Source organism: Drosophila arizonae, chromosome X (assembly GCF_054131065.1).
Source record: "Drosophila arizonae isolate 15081-1271.41 chromosome X, UAZ_ARI_1.0, whole genome shotgun sequence".
In the NCBI taxonomy this organism is placed as follows: Eukaryota; Metazoa; Arthropoda; class Insecta; order Diptera; family Drosophilidae; genus Drosophila; species Drosophila arizonae.
The window spans coordinates 23,952,355-23,967,103 of record NC_142927.1 but is presented as its reverse complement, the minus strand read 5'-3'; the positions used below and the strand labels follow the sequence as shown (position 1 = coordinate 23,967,103).

The 14,749-nt window shown below is 52.1% G+C and overlaps 3 protein-coding genes across 9 annotated transcripts in view; 2 read left to right on the top strand and 1 right to left on the bottom strand.

Moving 5' to 3' along the window:
• The first annotated feature begins 293 nt into the window (after positions 1-293).
• LOC108618940 (transcription factor grauzone) lies at positions 294-2,874 on the top strand. Its single transcript, XM_018015172.2, has 5 exons — positions 294-768; positions 830-1,316; positions 1,410-1,872; positions 1,936-2,148; positions 2,260-2,874. The coding sequence occupies exons 1-5, from the start codon at positions 646-648 to the stop codon at positions 2,801-2,803; spliced, it is 1,830 nt and encodes a 609-aa protein (XP_017870661.1). The 5' UTR covers positions 294-645; the 3' UTR covers positions 2,804-2,874.
• Positions 2,799-4,192, bottom strand: LOC108618948 (dnaJ protein homolog 1). Its single transcript, XM_018015186.2, has one exon. The coding sequence runs from the start codon at positions 3,921-3,923 to the stop codon at positions 2,952-2,954; it is 972 nt and encodes a 323-aa protein (XP_017870675.1). The 5' UTR covers positions 3,924-4,192; the 3' UTR covers positions 2,799-2,951.
• Positions 4,193-4,293: 101 nt separating this feature from the next.
• The window catches only part of nocte (no circadian temperature entrainment), a 12,629-nt gene continuing 2,173 nt past the window's right edge, over positions 4,294-14,749 (top strand). Inside the window, exons 1-4 of one of the 7 annotated variants that reach the window (XM_089475828.1) lie at positions 4,294-4,964; positions 6,653-7,049; positions 7,164-7,374; positions 7,461-13,858. In XM_089475828.1, coding sequence (XP_089331954.1) covers positions 6,960-7,049; positions 7,164-7,374; positions 7,461-13,858 — 6,699 coding nt within the window. In that variant the 5' untranslated portion in view covers positions 4,294-4,964; positions 6,653-6,959. The other 6 variants (XM_089475824.1, XM_089475830.1, XM_089475829.1 and 3 more) reach the window with 6 other exon arrangements.

Below are 14,749 nucleotides of genomic sequence, written 5' to 3'. Positions count from 1 at the left end.
ATATAAAATACCTATAATTTTCTCTTTGTTTCATAAAAAATACAAATATATCAGAATTCTCTTGCTAATACATGCCATTTGTATGCGTAGAAACCAAAAGAGGAACAGAATAGGCTGATGCTCGATACTCTTTCTTTTTATTGGTTGGATATTATGTATATAAAAAGCAAAAGTACATGCATTTAAAACTTTGAAATAAAATATATTGCGCCAAAATAAAAATACTGCAATTGAATTACTTTTCATCGATAGTGCACACAGCTGTCTTTTGTTCATCTCGAATAGGTATCGATGCCGCACGATTGTGCCGCGAGTTCGTTATCGGGAGCTGTAAACTTCCTTTATTTAATAAGCTGCAATACAAAGTTAATCTCTATAATTTATGTATTTATCTTATTGTGTTTATAATTAACATAACAAACAACATTGTAGACGTATTAAGATCTTCCTTAATTAGATAGCTAGAAAAGCTTTAGCCAAATACTTATCATTTTTGAAAAGTCCAGTTCTGTGTGGTTTTTGCGCATCGATGTGGTGCCAATTTAGCAAGTCGATAAATTGATATCTGAAGAGGCCATCGCTAAATCAAAACCAAACAATTGATAATACATTAATTGGTTAAATTTATGTTGAAAACGCCGCAATATGATCTGTCGCTTGTGTTTAAAAAACATAAACGCAAACAATGCCGTCTATCTGTTCGAAACCAACGACACCCTAGCCGAGTCCTCCCTGCTCAAGATGATAGCCAAATTTCTGCAGCTCGAGGTGAGTTTTCACTGTGCCAATTAAGCAATGAATTGAATCGGGGTTTGTCCATGCATTGCAGATAATGCCCGATGACAACATCTCGACGAGCATCTGTCATGAATGCTGCGAGCATTTGGAGGATTTCAACAACTTCTGGCAGCTGGTGGAGCAAAAACAGGGAACACTTAAAAAGGAGTTCCTGAACGTGGACGTCGACTGTGTCGCCCTCAAATGGACGGGCATCGATGTCGATGTCAATATTGACGAGTTCCCACTGGTGGCCGACGAGATGGACGAGAAGCCATTGGATATACACAATCTGAAGCTGCTTGGCAGTGTACTTGATATTAATGTGGACACCGTGGAGTTGCCCCCACTTACGTCTGACCCAAAACCAGAGCAGTTCCAGTCGGAGAAGTTTTTACAGCTACACGCAACAGATCCCAGCGATGGCGATGACGATGCCAACGGCAACAACGACAATCAAACACACGCCACGGATGAGAAGCCTGTGATGCATGAAAGCAGCGAAAGCGTGCGAAATGCATCCACCGATGACGATGATGGTGAGTGACGACCACCGAAAATGAAGAAATAATAATAATTATAGTAATAATGGTAAATACATCAACTCAATATTGCTTGCATGCAACTTGCAGATGAAGTGCCCCTGGTCAGGCTGCAGCACAAACTCAAGCCGAAACGCAGAGCACAACGCGCCATAACGCGGCGCAACAACAAGCGAACGCTTACGCTAGCCCAGGAGCTGGATCAGCTGCTGGATGATAGCGGCATCGATGGCAGCAGAGCGCGACGGAAAAAATCAGCAAACAGTGAACCAACCGATGCGCAAGAGAACGAACTGCAGGCGGCGCTCGAGCGGAAGCCGAAGGGCTGCTCGCGCGCTCAGCTAACGAAGCGCTACGAGGAGGCGATCGCCAGCTATATGAGCGCCGACTGTGACCTGTGCGACTACAGCACCAAGTACCTGTCCCAGCTTAAGGTCCACTTCCTGGAGGCACATCAGCGCGACGCGTATTTGAAGTGCTGCAACAAGGTGTTCAATCGGGCCTCCAAGCTAATGGACCACATACGCAAACACATCAATCCCAAGCTCTTCACGTAACGCTCGATTCGTTTGGGTTGTGGCGTCAATAGCCATTAATAGTCAATTTACTCTTGCAGCTGTTCCATATGCAATAAGTCGCTCAACTCACAGGACTACCTAGCCACGCACATCGAGACGGTGCACAACAAAGTGGCCCAGATCGGCAAAGTGCTGAAGTATCCCTGTCCGAAGTGTGAGCGCACCTTTAGCAGCGAGCGACGTCTCGGGAATCATCTGCTCAAGCACGACACAGACCAGCTGGAGCACAGCTGTCACATATGCCACAAGAGGTGAGTGCACAATACGGCACGATGTTACCTCTTGCTCTACCACATGCTATCTCTCTCTTTCTCTCTCTCTCTCTCTCTCTCTCTCTCTCTCGCTATCTCTCCCTTTCTCAGCTTTGCGAATGTGCACAGACTGCGACGGCATATACAGTCCATACACGAAGACCTGCATCCGCATGTCTGTGATATATGCGGCAAAAAGTTCAAGTTTAAGCCCTCCTTCGAACGGCATCTGCAGGAGCACCAGGGATTCGTGGCCCCGGCCATGGAGTGCCCCGTCTGTGGTGTCTGGCTGAAGAACGAGCACAGCCTGCGGCTGCATCGGTTCACGCACGACAGCACCGACACCACATGCAAGCACTGCTCCAAGACGTGCAGCTCCCGGACAGCGCTGCGCGCCCACATCAAATACGCCCACAAGCTGACCACAAATCTGCAGTGCACGTACTGCGAGAAGAGCTTCAAGCAGCAGCGCAACCTGGAGGAGCACATGGCCATACATACCGGCCTGCAGCTCTACAATTGCCCCCATTGCCCCAAGGAGTGCCGCAGCCGTTCCAATATGTATGTCCACATCAAGCAGCGGCATGCGGACGAGTGGCTCAAGGCGAAGATGGCCCGCTCCCACAACCCACAATTAAAGCCACCGCACGTGTAGTTAGTTGGACTGTAGCTATATTGTGTATATCCGTTTGACAAGGAATTTACATTAAATGCGTATATCTGGAATTGTGTGTGTTTCTGTGTGTGCTATGCGTGTGTGCCTTGCGTGTGTGTGTGTTATGCGCGTGTACTTACGCATGTTACTAATAATTAGGCAGCAGTTCACCCAGCGTTGTGATCAGGCGTGTGGACAACGTGTCTGGAAAGATGATGTTAAAGTTCACCAAGAGCGCACCTCGGCGTGTCGAGTCCTTTGGAAAGGGTAGGCCGCGGTCAGCGAACCGCTTAATGGTTGTGGGCTTTATGATTTCGCCGTTGGTGCACAACGGGAATGGAGATCCCTGCAGTGTGGGCACCTGGATGGTGGTGCCGCACAGCGCCTGCTTCAGGGATATTTTGGCAGTGTATTGGATGTCACTGCCCTCACGCTGGAACACTGGATGCGGCTTGTCGCGTATGATGAACACTATGTCGGCCGGTATGCGGTTGGGTACCTCGTCGCCCTCCTTGGAGAATGTAATCTTGGTGCCAGCCTTCCAGCCGGGCTTGATCTCAATGTCCAGCAATTTGACCTCTTTGCGCGACTGGCCATGGTGCATTCTCATGCGCGAGATTTGCATTTTCTTGTAGCAGCCAGTGTTGATATCCTCTAGGGCCACATACAGCTCATGCTCAATGGGCGGATCCTGTTCGGGACGTGTCTGAAAGAGACCAGCATTGCCCCAAACGCTGCGCGGACTGTTGTCATCCATCATGAAGGTTTGCTCAAGGTTCTCGCCAAAAAATATGTTGAATGGATCGCTCGATCCAAAGAACTGGGCAAATGTAGCGCGTGGATCGCCATGGAACTGATAGGCGAAGCCACTTTGGTTGCTGGGATGACCGGGTATTCCCTGTTTGAGGCCCTCCTCGCCATATTGATCATAGATGTCACGCTTCTTTTTATCAGAAAGCACTTCGTAAGCCTCGGCCACCTCTTTGAAACGTTCTTCGGCCTTGGAGCTCTTGTTCTTGTCCGGATGGTACTTGAGCGCCAACTTTCTATATGCCTTCTTTATCTCGTCGTCTTTAGCGTTGCGGCTAATCCCGAGCGTTTTATAAAAGTCCTTGCCCATCTTTGGTAATACAGTTTCAATAATCAGTTTACAGTGCTTTTTTTACACAAAGGTTTTTGACGTTTTCGACAAATAAAAAACAAACTGTTCACTGCTAATTTTGTGCTCTGACAATTTGAGAGTGCGCCTTAAATTAATCAAATTCGATTGTAGAGCTATCGATCATTTGTAACGAAGTTTGGCGTTGCCGTACTGCTGCAAATTGAAGCAAATAAAATGCAACCCCAAGTCAATACATATTTATCCCCAAAAAGCAAGTTTTACTCCGCAGTTAACAGCGGTATCCCCACTTAACAGGCTTGCTCCCCATTTTAACAGAATATATCCCCATTTAAAACATATCGTTCACCACTAGAATGCAACGCCGTAAGCGCAAGCTGGCAGCACTGTGTGCAAAAAATACATACGATTTAAACTAATGGTACAATTACGTATTACGTGAAAAGAACGCACCAAAAGTAATAATAAAGTGAATGCTTCACAAAATAGTGTTATAAATGCGAGCATATAAAGCGTGTGTGTGTGTTATATTCAAAGAATCCAAGGGGAAAAGTGAATCAAACTAGTTTCAGCACCTTGGATTTCGATTACATTTTTCATCTATACACTTGCAAAAAGCGACCAGAGCAGCAGCAGCAGCAGCCAGAGCATTGGAGAACGACGGTAGAGAGACAGAGAGCGCTAACAAGCGAGAACGTAGGAGAGCCAAAGCCAGACAGGCAGACAGACGGGCAGGCAGACAGCCAGCGCAACACAGCTAACAACAGCGGCCCAAACGCGTTAAATAGCGACGGCAAGAGACTAATAAAATTGATTTCGCCAATCAAAAAAGCAAACAAATTAAAAATCGTTTCCGCAACCGCGCTCTTTATTAAAAGAAGGGTCACTCTAACGTGTCGTGACTGAAAAACATTTGGTTATATTTTTTTTTGCAAACGGCTGAGTAAGCGTAGAAGAGTGCAAAAAACGTACAAAAAGAAAGAAAAAAGGAGCCAAGGAGCAACGAACTGTGTGTGCGGTGTATGCTCTGAGTGTAAAAGGGTAAGCACTATATACATTTACGTTTCAATGCTTGATGTTTTTGTTATTGCTGCTGTATAGACCACATGCTCTTATTGTCTCACTCACACTCGTGCTGCATATAATGCTGCTGTTGCATTGTCGTTAGCGGTGGCGGTCGCGACAGCAGGTTTATCGTTTGTTTTTTATTTGCTTTTGCATTGGCAATGTTTAAAATATGTTATTAACACATCTGCAATAATAATTTGTATTATTGCTTGTGCTGCATTGCGTTAGCGTTACGTGTTAGGAAAAACATTGTTTTAAAGGTCTGGCTCGATAAATGGAGCGCATGTGGCAACGCTGTGCCACCGCTAGACACACACTCACACTCATAGTCGCATATAAACGTACTGCGAAAAGAATAGCGCTAGAAGGAAGAAGAAGAACCAGCGGCAAACTTCTTGCGCGGTGGATAAAGTGCAGCTAATTTTTATTGGTAAAATAAAGCAATTGGTGTCAAAATCTAATATTGAATAGATATCCAGCACAGTAACCTTAAAACACTGTAAAATACGACAGAAAATGCAAGCAAACCTATAATTCATTCGTTCATACACAAACAGTTCTGCGAATGCGTGTACGTGTAAGTGTGCATGTGTGTGTGTAGTGAGTGCGAGCAAACGTGTGGCTGCATGTTCGTTATTAAACGGCACATTTTACTGTGCCTTTTGACGACTCGAGACTTAATAAGTGTGCTGCAAATGTCGTGTTTATTTGGCCAAGCTCTGGAAATATGTAGCTTATAATTAAGCTGGTGTGTTGCTTATTATAAACTACGGAAATAACAAAGCAAAGTGCGCGTGTGTCGCCCGATGTCCCTCTATTTCTCTCTTGATATATGTATATGTGTGTGTCTGTTAGTGCGTTTGTGTGAATGGTTTTTGTTGTTATAGGCCACTTTAAAAAAATGTTTCCAAGCATTTTAGTTTTTTGATGTGCACCTGCTCAATCCCTTATTTTCTATAAAAATAGGAACAGCATAATTTGGCATAATTTGAGCAGTTTGCATATGCGATGCTTTTGTTTTTTCCTCTTTCCTTTTCAATTCTAAATTTTTTGATACTGGTGCCAGGCTTCTCTGTGTCAGCCATTGTTCTTCTTCATTTATTACACGAAGACGCCACCGCCGCATACTTGTGTCTTGTGTTCTGTTATTGTATGTGTGGGTCGCGCCGTCGTGTGCTGTTGTCGTGTTGAAGGGCCGGGGCGGGGGCCCATCATTTGAGCACAAGCACATACAACTCACAGAGAGAGGTATTCATTGCCATCTCGTTCGCACGCATGTTCGAATGTAGGCTGAGCTCTATGCTTGACTCGCTCTTTATTTTATGGACATGGGGCGGCTGTATAGCCCCCATGGAGGTGTGCATACATACATACATACACGTATATACATATATATACACACACACGTTCACGCCAACACACGCATGCATGCATCAATGCGACCCGGCGGCCCACGTACCAAAACAAAAAAAAAAAAAAAAACAATATACAAAAATTGCAACAAACAAATGAAGCGGCAACAGCAGTTGCAGTTGCAGTAGCAACACCAGCAGCGGCAGCAGTAGCAGTACCAACTTACAATATGACACCCCCCACCCAATTACACACCCTCTTTTAGTGAGTCTCTCTCTTATTCGCTCCTGCTATTAGTCGTTTTACAGCTCACACAAGAAGACTGAGAACCAATACAGCAAACACAGAGAAGAATCGTGAAGAGAAACCACAAGGAAAGGCAACAACAAAACGTAAGGCGCCAAGGAGGCAACTAAAACAGATCTCGACCTCCTCGAAATCGAAATCGAAATCGACATCCACATCGACATCGACATCGACATTAGCACAGTCCGACTTTCGAACGTCTGCAAATATCTGCATCCCATCTAAAGCGAATCGAGTGCGATTGGCGTGGAACGCGTGGCAGCAGTAGGCGGCAAAGGAAGCTAACGCTAATGAGGATCTATTGGCAGCATGAGTACACTGGGGGGAAGTAGGGGAGAGCGAAATGCCAAGCCCAAATTCACAGCGTTGGATATAAATCGCATGTACAAGAATAGCCGAGTAAGAATAAATAATAGAAGAAAAGCTTGTCTCACATGTCTGTCCTGACGGCTAACTTAATTGATTCCCTTCTCAATAAACCTCGATGTGCAACCATTTCTTAACAATTTGCAGGGCGAATCGAGTGAACCATCTGCCCAAAAGAATCAAGTGCCGCGTAAACATGGAATGCAAATATTGGGAAAAGTGCCTTCAGCTAGGCGGCCACCGGCCAATCTGCCATCCCTAAAGGCCGAGACGAACATCAGCAGCAGCAGCGCCACCAACAGTGCGACGCCTTTGAGCAACAACACCAACAACAACAATCTCCTTGCATCTGTTGAAGGTAAGCGATTAGCTTCTTTGGGAAGAATTGATCAATGTTAAAAATACTTGTTTTTTTTTTTTTTTTTTTTCACGCTGCGCTTGCAGGCAACAGCAGCAGTACGATCAGCAGCGGCTCAAACTCAGGAGGCGCGGGCGGAACAGCGATCAGTGCAGCGGCAAGTGGCGCAGGTGCAAACAGCGCTGGTCACAACAACATCGCTAGTGGACACAGTAGCGGCATCAGTGCAGCGGGAGGATCAGCTCTTGGCCACCACCACAATAACGCTAGCAAATACAATAACAACAACAGCAGCAGCAACAGTAACAGCACCAGCAACAGTAACAGCCACAGCAGCAACAGCAATAACAATAAGAATTTGAAATTAATAAATAACTCGGCGGCAAGCGGAGGCGCATCGGCCGGCAGCGGCGGAGCAGGGTCTGGTGGTGTTGCTGGAAGCGGCAGCGGCGGTCACGCGAATAACTCACCCAAGACATGGTCAGCGATAACGACAGGACACGAACGTGCAGGCGGCACCGGTGGCCATGGCGGGCATGGCGGCCATTATGGCAACCGTCATCACCAGCAGCAACAGCAGCAGGTGGTGCCGCACTATCAGAGTCCACAGTTTCAATACGAGTTCCCCACATTGATGGGCGGCAACGGTGGCGCTGCATCCTCAGGTGGGCATGCGGGCGCAGCCGGCGGCGGTGGCAAGTCATCAAAGGACCAGCAGGCGCACTACCAGGGTCAGCAGCACGCACATCATCACCAGAATCATCATTATCAACAGCAGCAGCAACAGCAGCGAGATTATCGCGATCACCATGGCCATCATGGTCGTCAGTTTGGCGGACACGGCGGACACCACTTGCATCGAGGCAGTGCCACCAATGCGGATTCCGGCAGCTACAGAGATGGCAGCGACGACGTCGGCGGTGGCGGCGGCAACAGCAGCAGCAGCGAACTCAGCGAGATGAGCCTGCGTCCCCAAAACGACCCAGCGGCTTGGCTGCAGCAGCAGGAGAAGGCCGCCAAGGAGCTGGCTTTGAACCAACAGGGCCAGGGCCACCAGATAGCGGCCAATGGGAGCGGTGCGGGCGCAGGATCGGGCGGCAGTGTACCACTGCCCATACTCTCGCTAATGCCGTCATTCATGCGTAGCGGAGCACCGCTGCCCGCCTCCGGCATCGGAGGTGGGCCTACAATGGCAGCGGCTGTGGCAAATGCATCATCCAGCATTTCCACAGATCTGACCTCGTCGGCACCAGCGCCCTATCAAAATGGCATCACTGGCAACCGATCCGCCTCGCCAGCCATTCTGGGCAGTTTTCGTGCCGCGGCTGCGATACCGAAGCGTCCAGCCGCTGGCAATGCAGCGATGACGACGCCACCACCGTCAGGTACGATGGGAGGAAGTGGTGGCGCGACAACACCGCCGCAGCAGCAGCAGCTGCAGACGAACGGACCCGGTGGCCGCAAGGACAAGGACAAGGACTACGTGGTAGAGCCTGAGGTGGCGCAAATGCAGCGTCCCATCATAAGGGAAGAGGATCTGGAGCGCCTAAATGCGATTGCGAAGGACGATAGCTGGACAAAACAGGATGAAATTGACTACACAAAGAAACTAACATTTTCGGATGATGAGGAGCACGCCAGTCTGGAGGATCAACACCACAACAACAGCAACAGCAGCAATAACAGCCACAATAAGCAGCAGCAGCAGTCAGTCCAATCCAGCAGCAGCAGCGATCAGCGCAAGTCGTCGGGCAGCAGCTCGTGGCAGCGCGGTAAGGACAGCAGCGAGCGGGACTTGGATGGCCCATCGGATCAGGGTCAGGGTCAGGAGCAACGGCAGCAAAACGGCCACCGAAGCAGTGCGGGCAATGTGGTCGTTGGTAGTGGTGGCATTGCTCTCGATGCCGGCGTCTATGAGCGTGTTAAGCAGCGCAAGGAGGAGGAGGAGCGTCGCCAGATGGAGCGCAAACAGGCGGCAGCAAAGAAGCTGCAGGAGCTTGAGATGAAGATGAACAGCAAGAAGGCGCTCAGCGAGAGCAGCGGTGGCACCCCGGCCACTGCCAGCAGCGAGGCACCAGCCGTGCCCCTGGCCAATGTCAGCGAGGACGAGGGCGGGGGTGCTGGACAGCAGCAACAGCTGCAGCAGCAGCGGCGTCCGCGTGGCAGCATCTCCAGCATGGGCAGCGGCGGTGGCAATGGCTCTGCCTCGGCTCCAATTGCGGCATCTGCAGCCGCCGGCGATTATGGCCAAAAGCCCGTCTTCATGACGCATTTCCAATCGAATTTACCGCCGCGTTTCCAGCGCCAGCAGCAGCAGCAACAACAGCAGCAATTGCCGCGCGGTGGTCTCGAGAAGAGCGCCTCGGCCAGTAGCGCCTTCGATAGCAGCAACTCTCGCTATCTGCAAAAGGGCGGCAGCGGCAACGGCGGCTCCAGCGGCAGTGGTGGCAGCAGCGCTGGCGGCGGTGGCGGCTCCGGCAGCGGTGTCCGCAGCATCTCAGGCGGCTATGCGCGAGCGGGCAGCGGCAGCGGCAGCTACGGACGCAATCGTCATGACAGTGCCAGAGCAGAGGAGCAGGATGCGACATCAGTGGGAGCATCCAGTGCCCGCGAGCTGGAGCAGTCCAGGTATACGCGTGGCCAGGAGTACCGCAGTGGACAGCAGCAGCAACAGTTGATGCAATCGCGCAGCATCTCGGAGAATTCGCATCGCAAGACGAGCGTCTCCTCCGGCGATGATGTGCTCATGGGCGGTGGCTCCTGCTCGTCCTGGGCGGAGCAAACGGATGCCGAGCAGAAGCATCATCGTCATCGTGAGGAGAGCTTCTCATCCACGCACAGCCACGATTCAGCCGTACAGATTAAGATACTACAGCGGCCAGCGCGTCAGCCCAGCCTCAGCGAGGAGAAGCCCCTCTCAGCGGGCAGCAGCACGCTCCCGAAGCAGCCATTGGAGCCCATGCAGCCCACACAGATATTGAGACGCAGCGTTGAGCCCGTTGACAAGTCGGAGGAGAAGGCGGCAGATCGCGAAGCTGGCGACAAGGGCGCAGAGACGGAGGCGGCCAAGCTGGCTGGATTCTCTGCTGCCAAGGATGATGAGAAGGAGGCGTCACGAAACTCAACGGTGGCCTCCACTGCAGCATCCGTCGTGCAGTTTGCGGCTGGCAAGCGTCCCAGTCCACGGGGTGGTCGCGGCGGGCGTGAGGAACTGCACACGTCGAGGGGCGCGGGCAGGAGCTATCCGGCCAGTGGAGCTGGCGGTGGCAGCTATCGCGGACAGCGCAGCAACAGCGACTGGAGCAGTCGTAACAGCGGTGGTGCAGGCAGCGGCGGCCGTCGCTACTACGGCAGCGGAGGTGAGCAGTCCGAGCAATCGGAAGACGTAGAAGAGGATTGTTATAGCAGCAGTGGCGGTGGTGGAGGCGGTGGCGCATCGCGGCGCAGTCCAAAAGTCCAGACCCGTTCCGATCAGAGCAGCAACAGCAGCGGCTCTGGTGTGACGGCTGCAGCAGCAGCAGCTGGATCGGCAGCAGGAGCGGGAGCTAACAAGGCGGGCTTTTCGCCAAGAGGCGAACCCTCGCGCCGAGGACGCGGTGGTCTCTCCAGTGGAGGCAGCTCGACGGCTGGATTCCGACGACAGCCAGCGAGCGGAGGACGTGCGTATGGCCGATTGGGCTATGAGGAGTACAGCAAGCGGAACTCTGAATCGGAGTCGGGCAATTTGTCGGACCTGGACAAGACCAAGCAGAATCAGATGGCGCTCAGTGCAGGACTGCACAAGGGCAAGGACGAGAAGGAGGAGCTGTTGGCCGACAAGGAGAAGAGTGCCGGCAGCGGCAACGCTACCAGCAACAGCAGCAGCAACAACAACAACAGCAACACCAACACCAACATCGTAAGCAACATTAATATACCCAACACTGCCGTGGCCAAGGAGGAGCCACACAAAGATGGGCCTGCAACGGGCCCAGCGACGGGTGCCGGAACAGTGGGAGCAGCAGGAGCCAGGCCGCCGCCAGGACTGAGCACAGCTGCCGTCGGCGCCACCTCTGTTGGACTGCCCCTACTGGCTGCCCCAGGCAGCGATGCGCCCGGCAAAAAGAAGACTAGCGAATGCACAACAATTGCGCCGTCAGTGGCAGCAATAACGGCAGCAGCAGTAGCCGCTGCATCAGCAACAACGGCGCCAATTGGCGACAAGTCCAAGCTATCGGCCATTGGCGACAAGAGCGCCCTTGGTGTGGGCGTGGTCGGGGCGGGCAATATATTGATAGACGCCAATGCTCCAGTAAACACTATAATCTTCGAGAACTCCACGTACAAGCAGCAGCAGCAGCACCAAGCGGCTGCCGCTGTGCCGCTCAAGCCCCAATCCCTTGGAGGAGCTGCGACCGCTGCAGCTGTCGAGAGCCTATCGAGTGCGCTCTCGCAGATGAGCTTTGGCGGAAATGACGATGAGCAACAGCAGCAGGACATGAAATTGGGCTTCAGCTTCAGCGACGATGCTGCCTCGCTCAAGGTGGTGGACAGTTTGGAAGCGGCCAGCAAGGCGGCCTCTCAACAACACCAGCAACAGCAGCAGCAGCAACAACAACAACAGCAGCAGCAGCAGCAGCAACAACAGCAGCAACAACAACAACAACAACATCAACAACAGCAGCAAAACAATTCTACGGCGGATTTGAATATGAAAATAGCGAGCGTGAAAAAGGTGTGGGAATCGGCCACGCCCATGTCAGAGACAACTCAGCAGGCAAGCCATGCAGCAAGTACACAGCAGCAACAGCAGCAGCAACAACAGCAGCAGCAACAACAACAGCAGCAACAGCAGCAGCAGCAGCAACAACATCACCAGCAGCAGCAGCAGCACGCCGCGCAACAGCAACAACAGCAGCATTCTCAACAACAACAACAGCAAGCGGCGGCAGCTGTTGCCGCCGTTGCCCAGCAACAGCACGCGCAACAACAACAATCGCAGCACAGCCAACACGGACAGCAGCAGGTCTCAAACTCAGTGGTGGATGACAGCGGCAGCCACATCAGCGGCGCATCGTTTGTAGCCGCCGTGGCTGCCTCGCAGCAGCAGCTCCACCACCAGCAGATGTCGCACTATGCCGTATCCGCGGTGCACATGCAGGGCCATCACCAGCAGCAGCAGCAACAGCAGCAACAACAACAGCCGTCGCATCACCAGCAGCAGCAGCAGGCACACCATGCTCACCATGCATTGTCCTCGCCGGGACCGGTCTACGGCAGCCACGGATCGCCGTTTGACACCGGTTCGCTGGACCAGCAATTCCAGCAACAGCCGCAGCAGGATGACTATCCCAGCCCACAGCAGCAGCAGCACTCGCAGCAGCATCAGCAGGCAGTGAAGGCCAAGCAGCTGCACGCCGGGCTGGGCATGTCACCGCCGCCTAGCCACCAACAGCAGCAGCCGCAACACTCGCAGCAGCAGCAACATCAGTCTCAGCAGCAGCAACAGTTGCCGTTCTATCAGGCATCGCCACAGTTTGGCGTCGGCGGCATTCCAACGATTCCCAGCCCGCCGGCGGTTGTGTTCAACTCATCGCAGCTGGCGCCGCCGCCGCCGCCATCGCAGGCGGGCAATCTGTACGCTTCATTCCATTCGCTTGATCATTCGAACCGCTCGCCCGCATACTCAGCGGCCGCCGCTGCGGCCCATTGCCTGCCCGGCCACTATGCGGCTGCGGCGGCGGCGGCAGCTGCTGGCGGTGCCTTCAATGCGTACGCCATGCAGACGCCGCATGGCCACGGCGGCAATATGCCGCCGCCGCCCACAGCGCCCACGCCGGACATGTACTCCAATATGCCGTCGCAGTACCGAATCGGCAGCGGTCCCTTTGGCCAGCCGCAGCCCAATTCACAGCAGCTGAACAATCCGAACGCTGCCGCCGTTGCCATCATATCCTCCAACAGCAGTTCCATGATGTCATCGGGCGCGGCCAAGCCGCCGCCGCCCAGTCAGCAGCCCATCGGGGCGATTGGTTCCAAGTCGGCGGGCAGTGGTGGTGGTCCAGGGCCTGGGCCAGGACCTGGACCCGGACCCGGCTCCGGTCCATATGCGGGCTACATGAACATATATCCGCCGCATCCGGGACAGGGCGGACCGCCGCCTGGCGCCCATCAGCTGCAGTCGAACAGCTACTACTCGAATTCCGCACCCGGAGGTCCGAGCGGTCCACAGTACTATGGCGGGCCACCACAGGGCGCTGGGGGCGCGGCCCAGAACTATGGCCTGGCCACCGCGGCCGGCATGTACGGGGGCCATCAGGGCGGGCCGCCCGGCTCCAATGGTCCGCCCGGTCCACAGTCGCAGCACACGATGGGCAACTTCAACACGCAGTTCATGAACTCGCAGCTCCTGTCGGCGGCGGGCATGAGTCAGTTCCGAAGTGGCCCGACGCCCGGCGGCGGTTACCTGAAGAACAGCCAGGGCCAGGGACACATGCAGGACTCGGTAAGGAGTGAACCACGACCACTATCAACCACACACACCACATTCTCTAACTACCAAAATATGCCCATGTATAGCCACGTGAAGGGCGAGTCTGTCAGCAATTTGTATTAATTATCGTGTGTACGCTTTCGCATCCCGCACCTGCGAACCCCCGCGTTGCCTCAGTTTCATATTTAATCACAGCCAGAGCCTAATACGGGATCGAGATATTTGTCCTTGAACTAAATATCATATAATGTGAATTAATTTAAATAAAAGTATCAAGTAAAAACAGTTTTCACAAACTAGATCCAACAGAAAAACCAAATAAATATCTTTCCATAAAGCTGGTGGATAAAGGCTGAAGGCCACGTGTCCTTAGGGGGTCGCAGATGCAATACGCTAGGGGACTCAAATATATATGAAAGAAACTCAAACTTACCGAATCCGATATTCTAGTCCCACGCTTTATTCAGAGAGAATTGAGAATTGAAAACGAAAAAACAGCGATTATAATATTACGAGCTCGTTTTTCCTTATTTCACAAATCACGCCTATTTGAGAGGAACTTGGGGTAGACTTGCATAGAAAGTTTTTCACTAAACCGAGATCTGAGACAGACTGGGCAGACTTGCAAAGGAAGTTTTTAACTAAACCGAGATCTGAGGCACTGAGGTGGTATTATAGTACTTGGATATATCTTTAATTGCAAAGGCTTTCGCCCTTTAATGAACTGTCTCACTCACTCTAGCTGTCGCCTTCTGTCATTGCCGTCAGACTGACGCTTGACAGGTCACTCGATTTAGCAGAGAGAGGGGCTATCCCCCAGGTGTATCGATAATATGTCAAAATTTCGATCAGACAATTGATATGCCTATGTGTTTAGAGTGAGCCTAGTGGGGCGTTGACAGG

What these genes read in the sequence shown, in the direction of transcription:
- LOC108618940 (XM_018015172.2), top strand. Translation starts at nt 646, where the DNA reads ATGATCTGTCGCTTGTGTTTAAAAAACATAAACGCAAACAATGCCGTC. An exon ending in CCAAATTTCTGCAGCTCGAG is followed by an intron (nt 769 to 829) that starts GTGAGTTTTCAC and finishes CATGCATTGCAG; the next exon opens with ATAATGCCCGATGACAACAT. An exon ending in TGTCACATATGCCACAAGAG is followed by an intron (nt 2,149 to 2,259) that starts GTGAGTGCACAA and finishes TCCCTTTCTCAG; the next exon opens with CTTTGCGAATGTGCACAGAC.
- LOC108618948 (XM_018015186.2), bottom strand. Translation starts at nt 3,923, where the DNA reads ATGGGCAAGGACTTTTATAAAACGCTCGGGATTAGCCGCAACGCTAAA.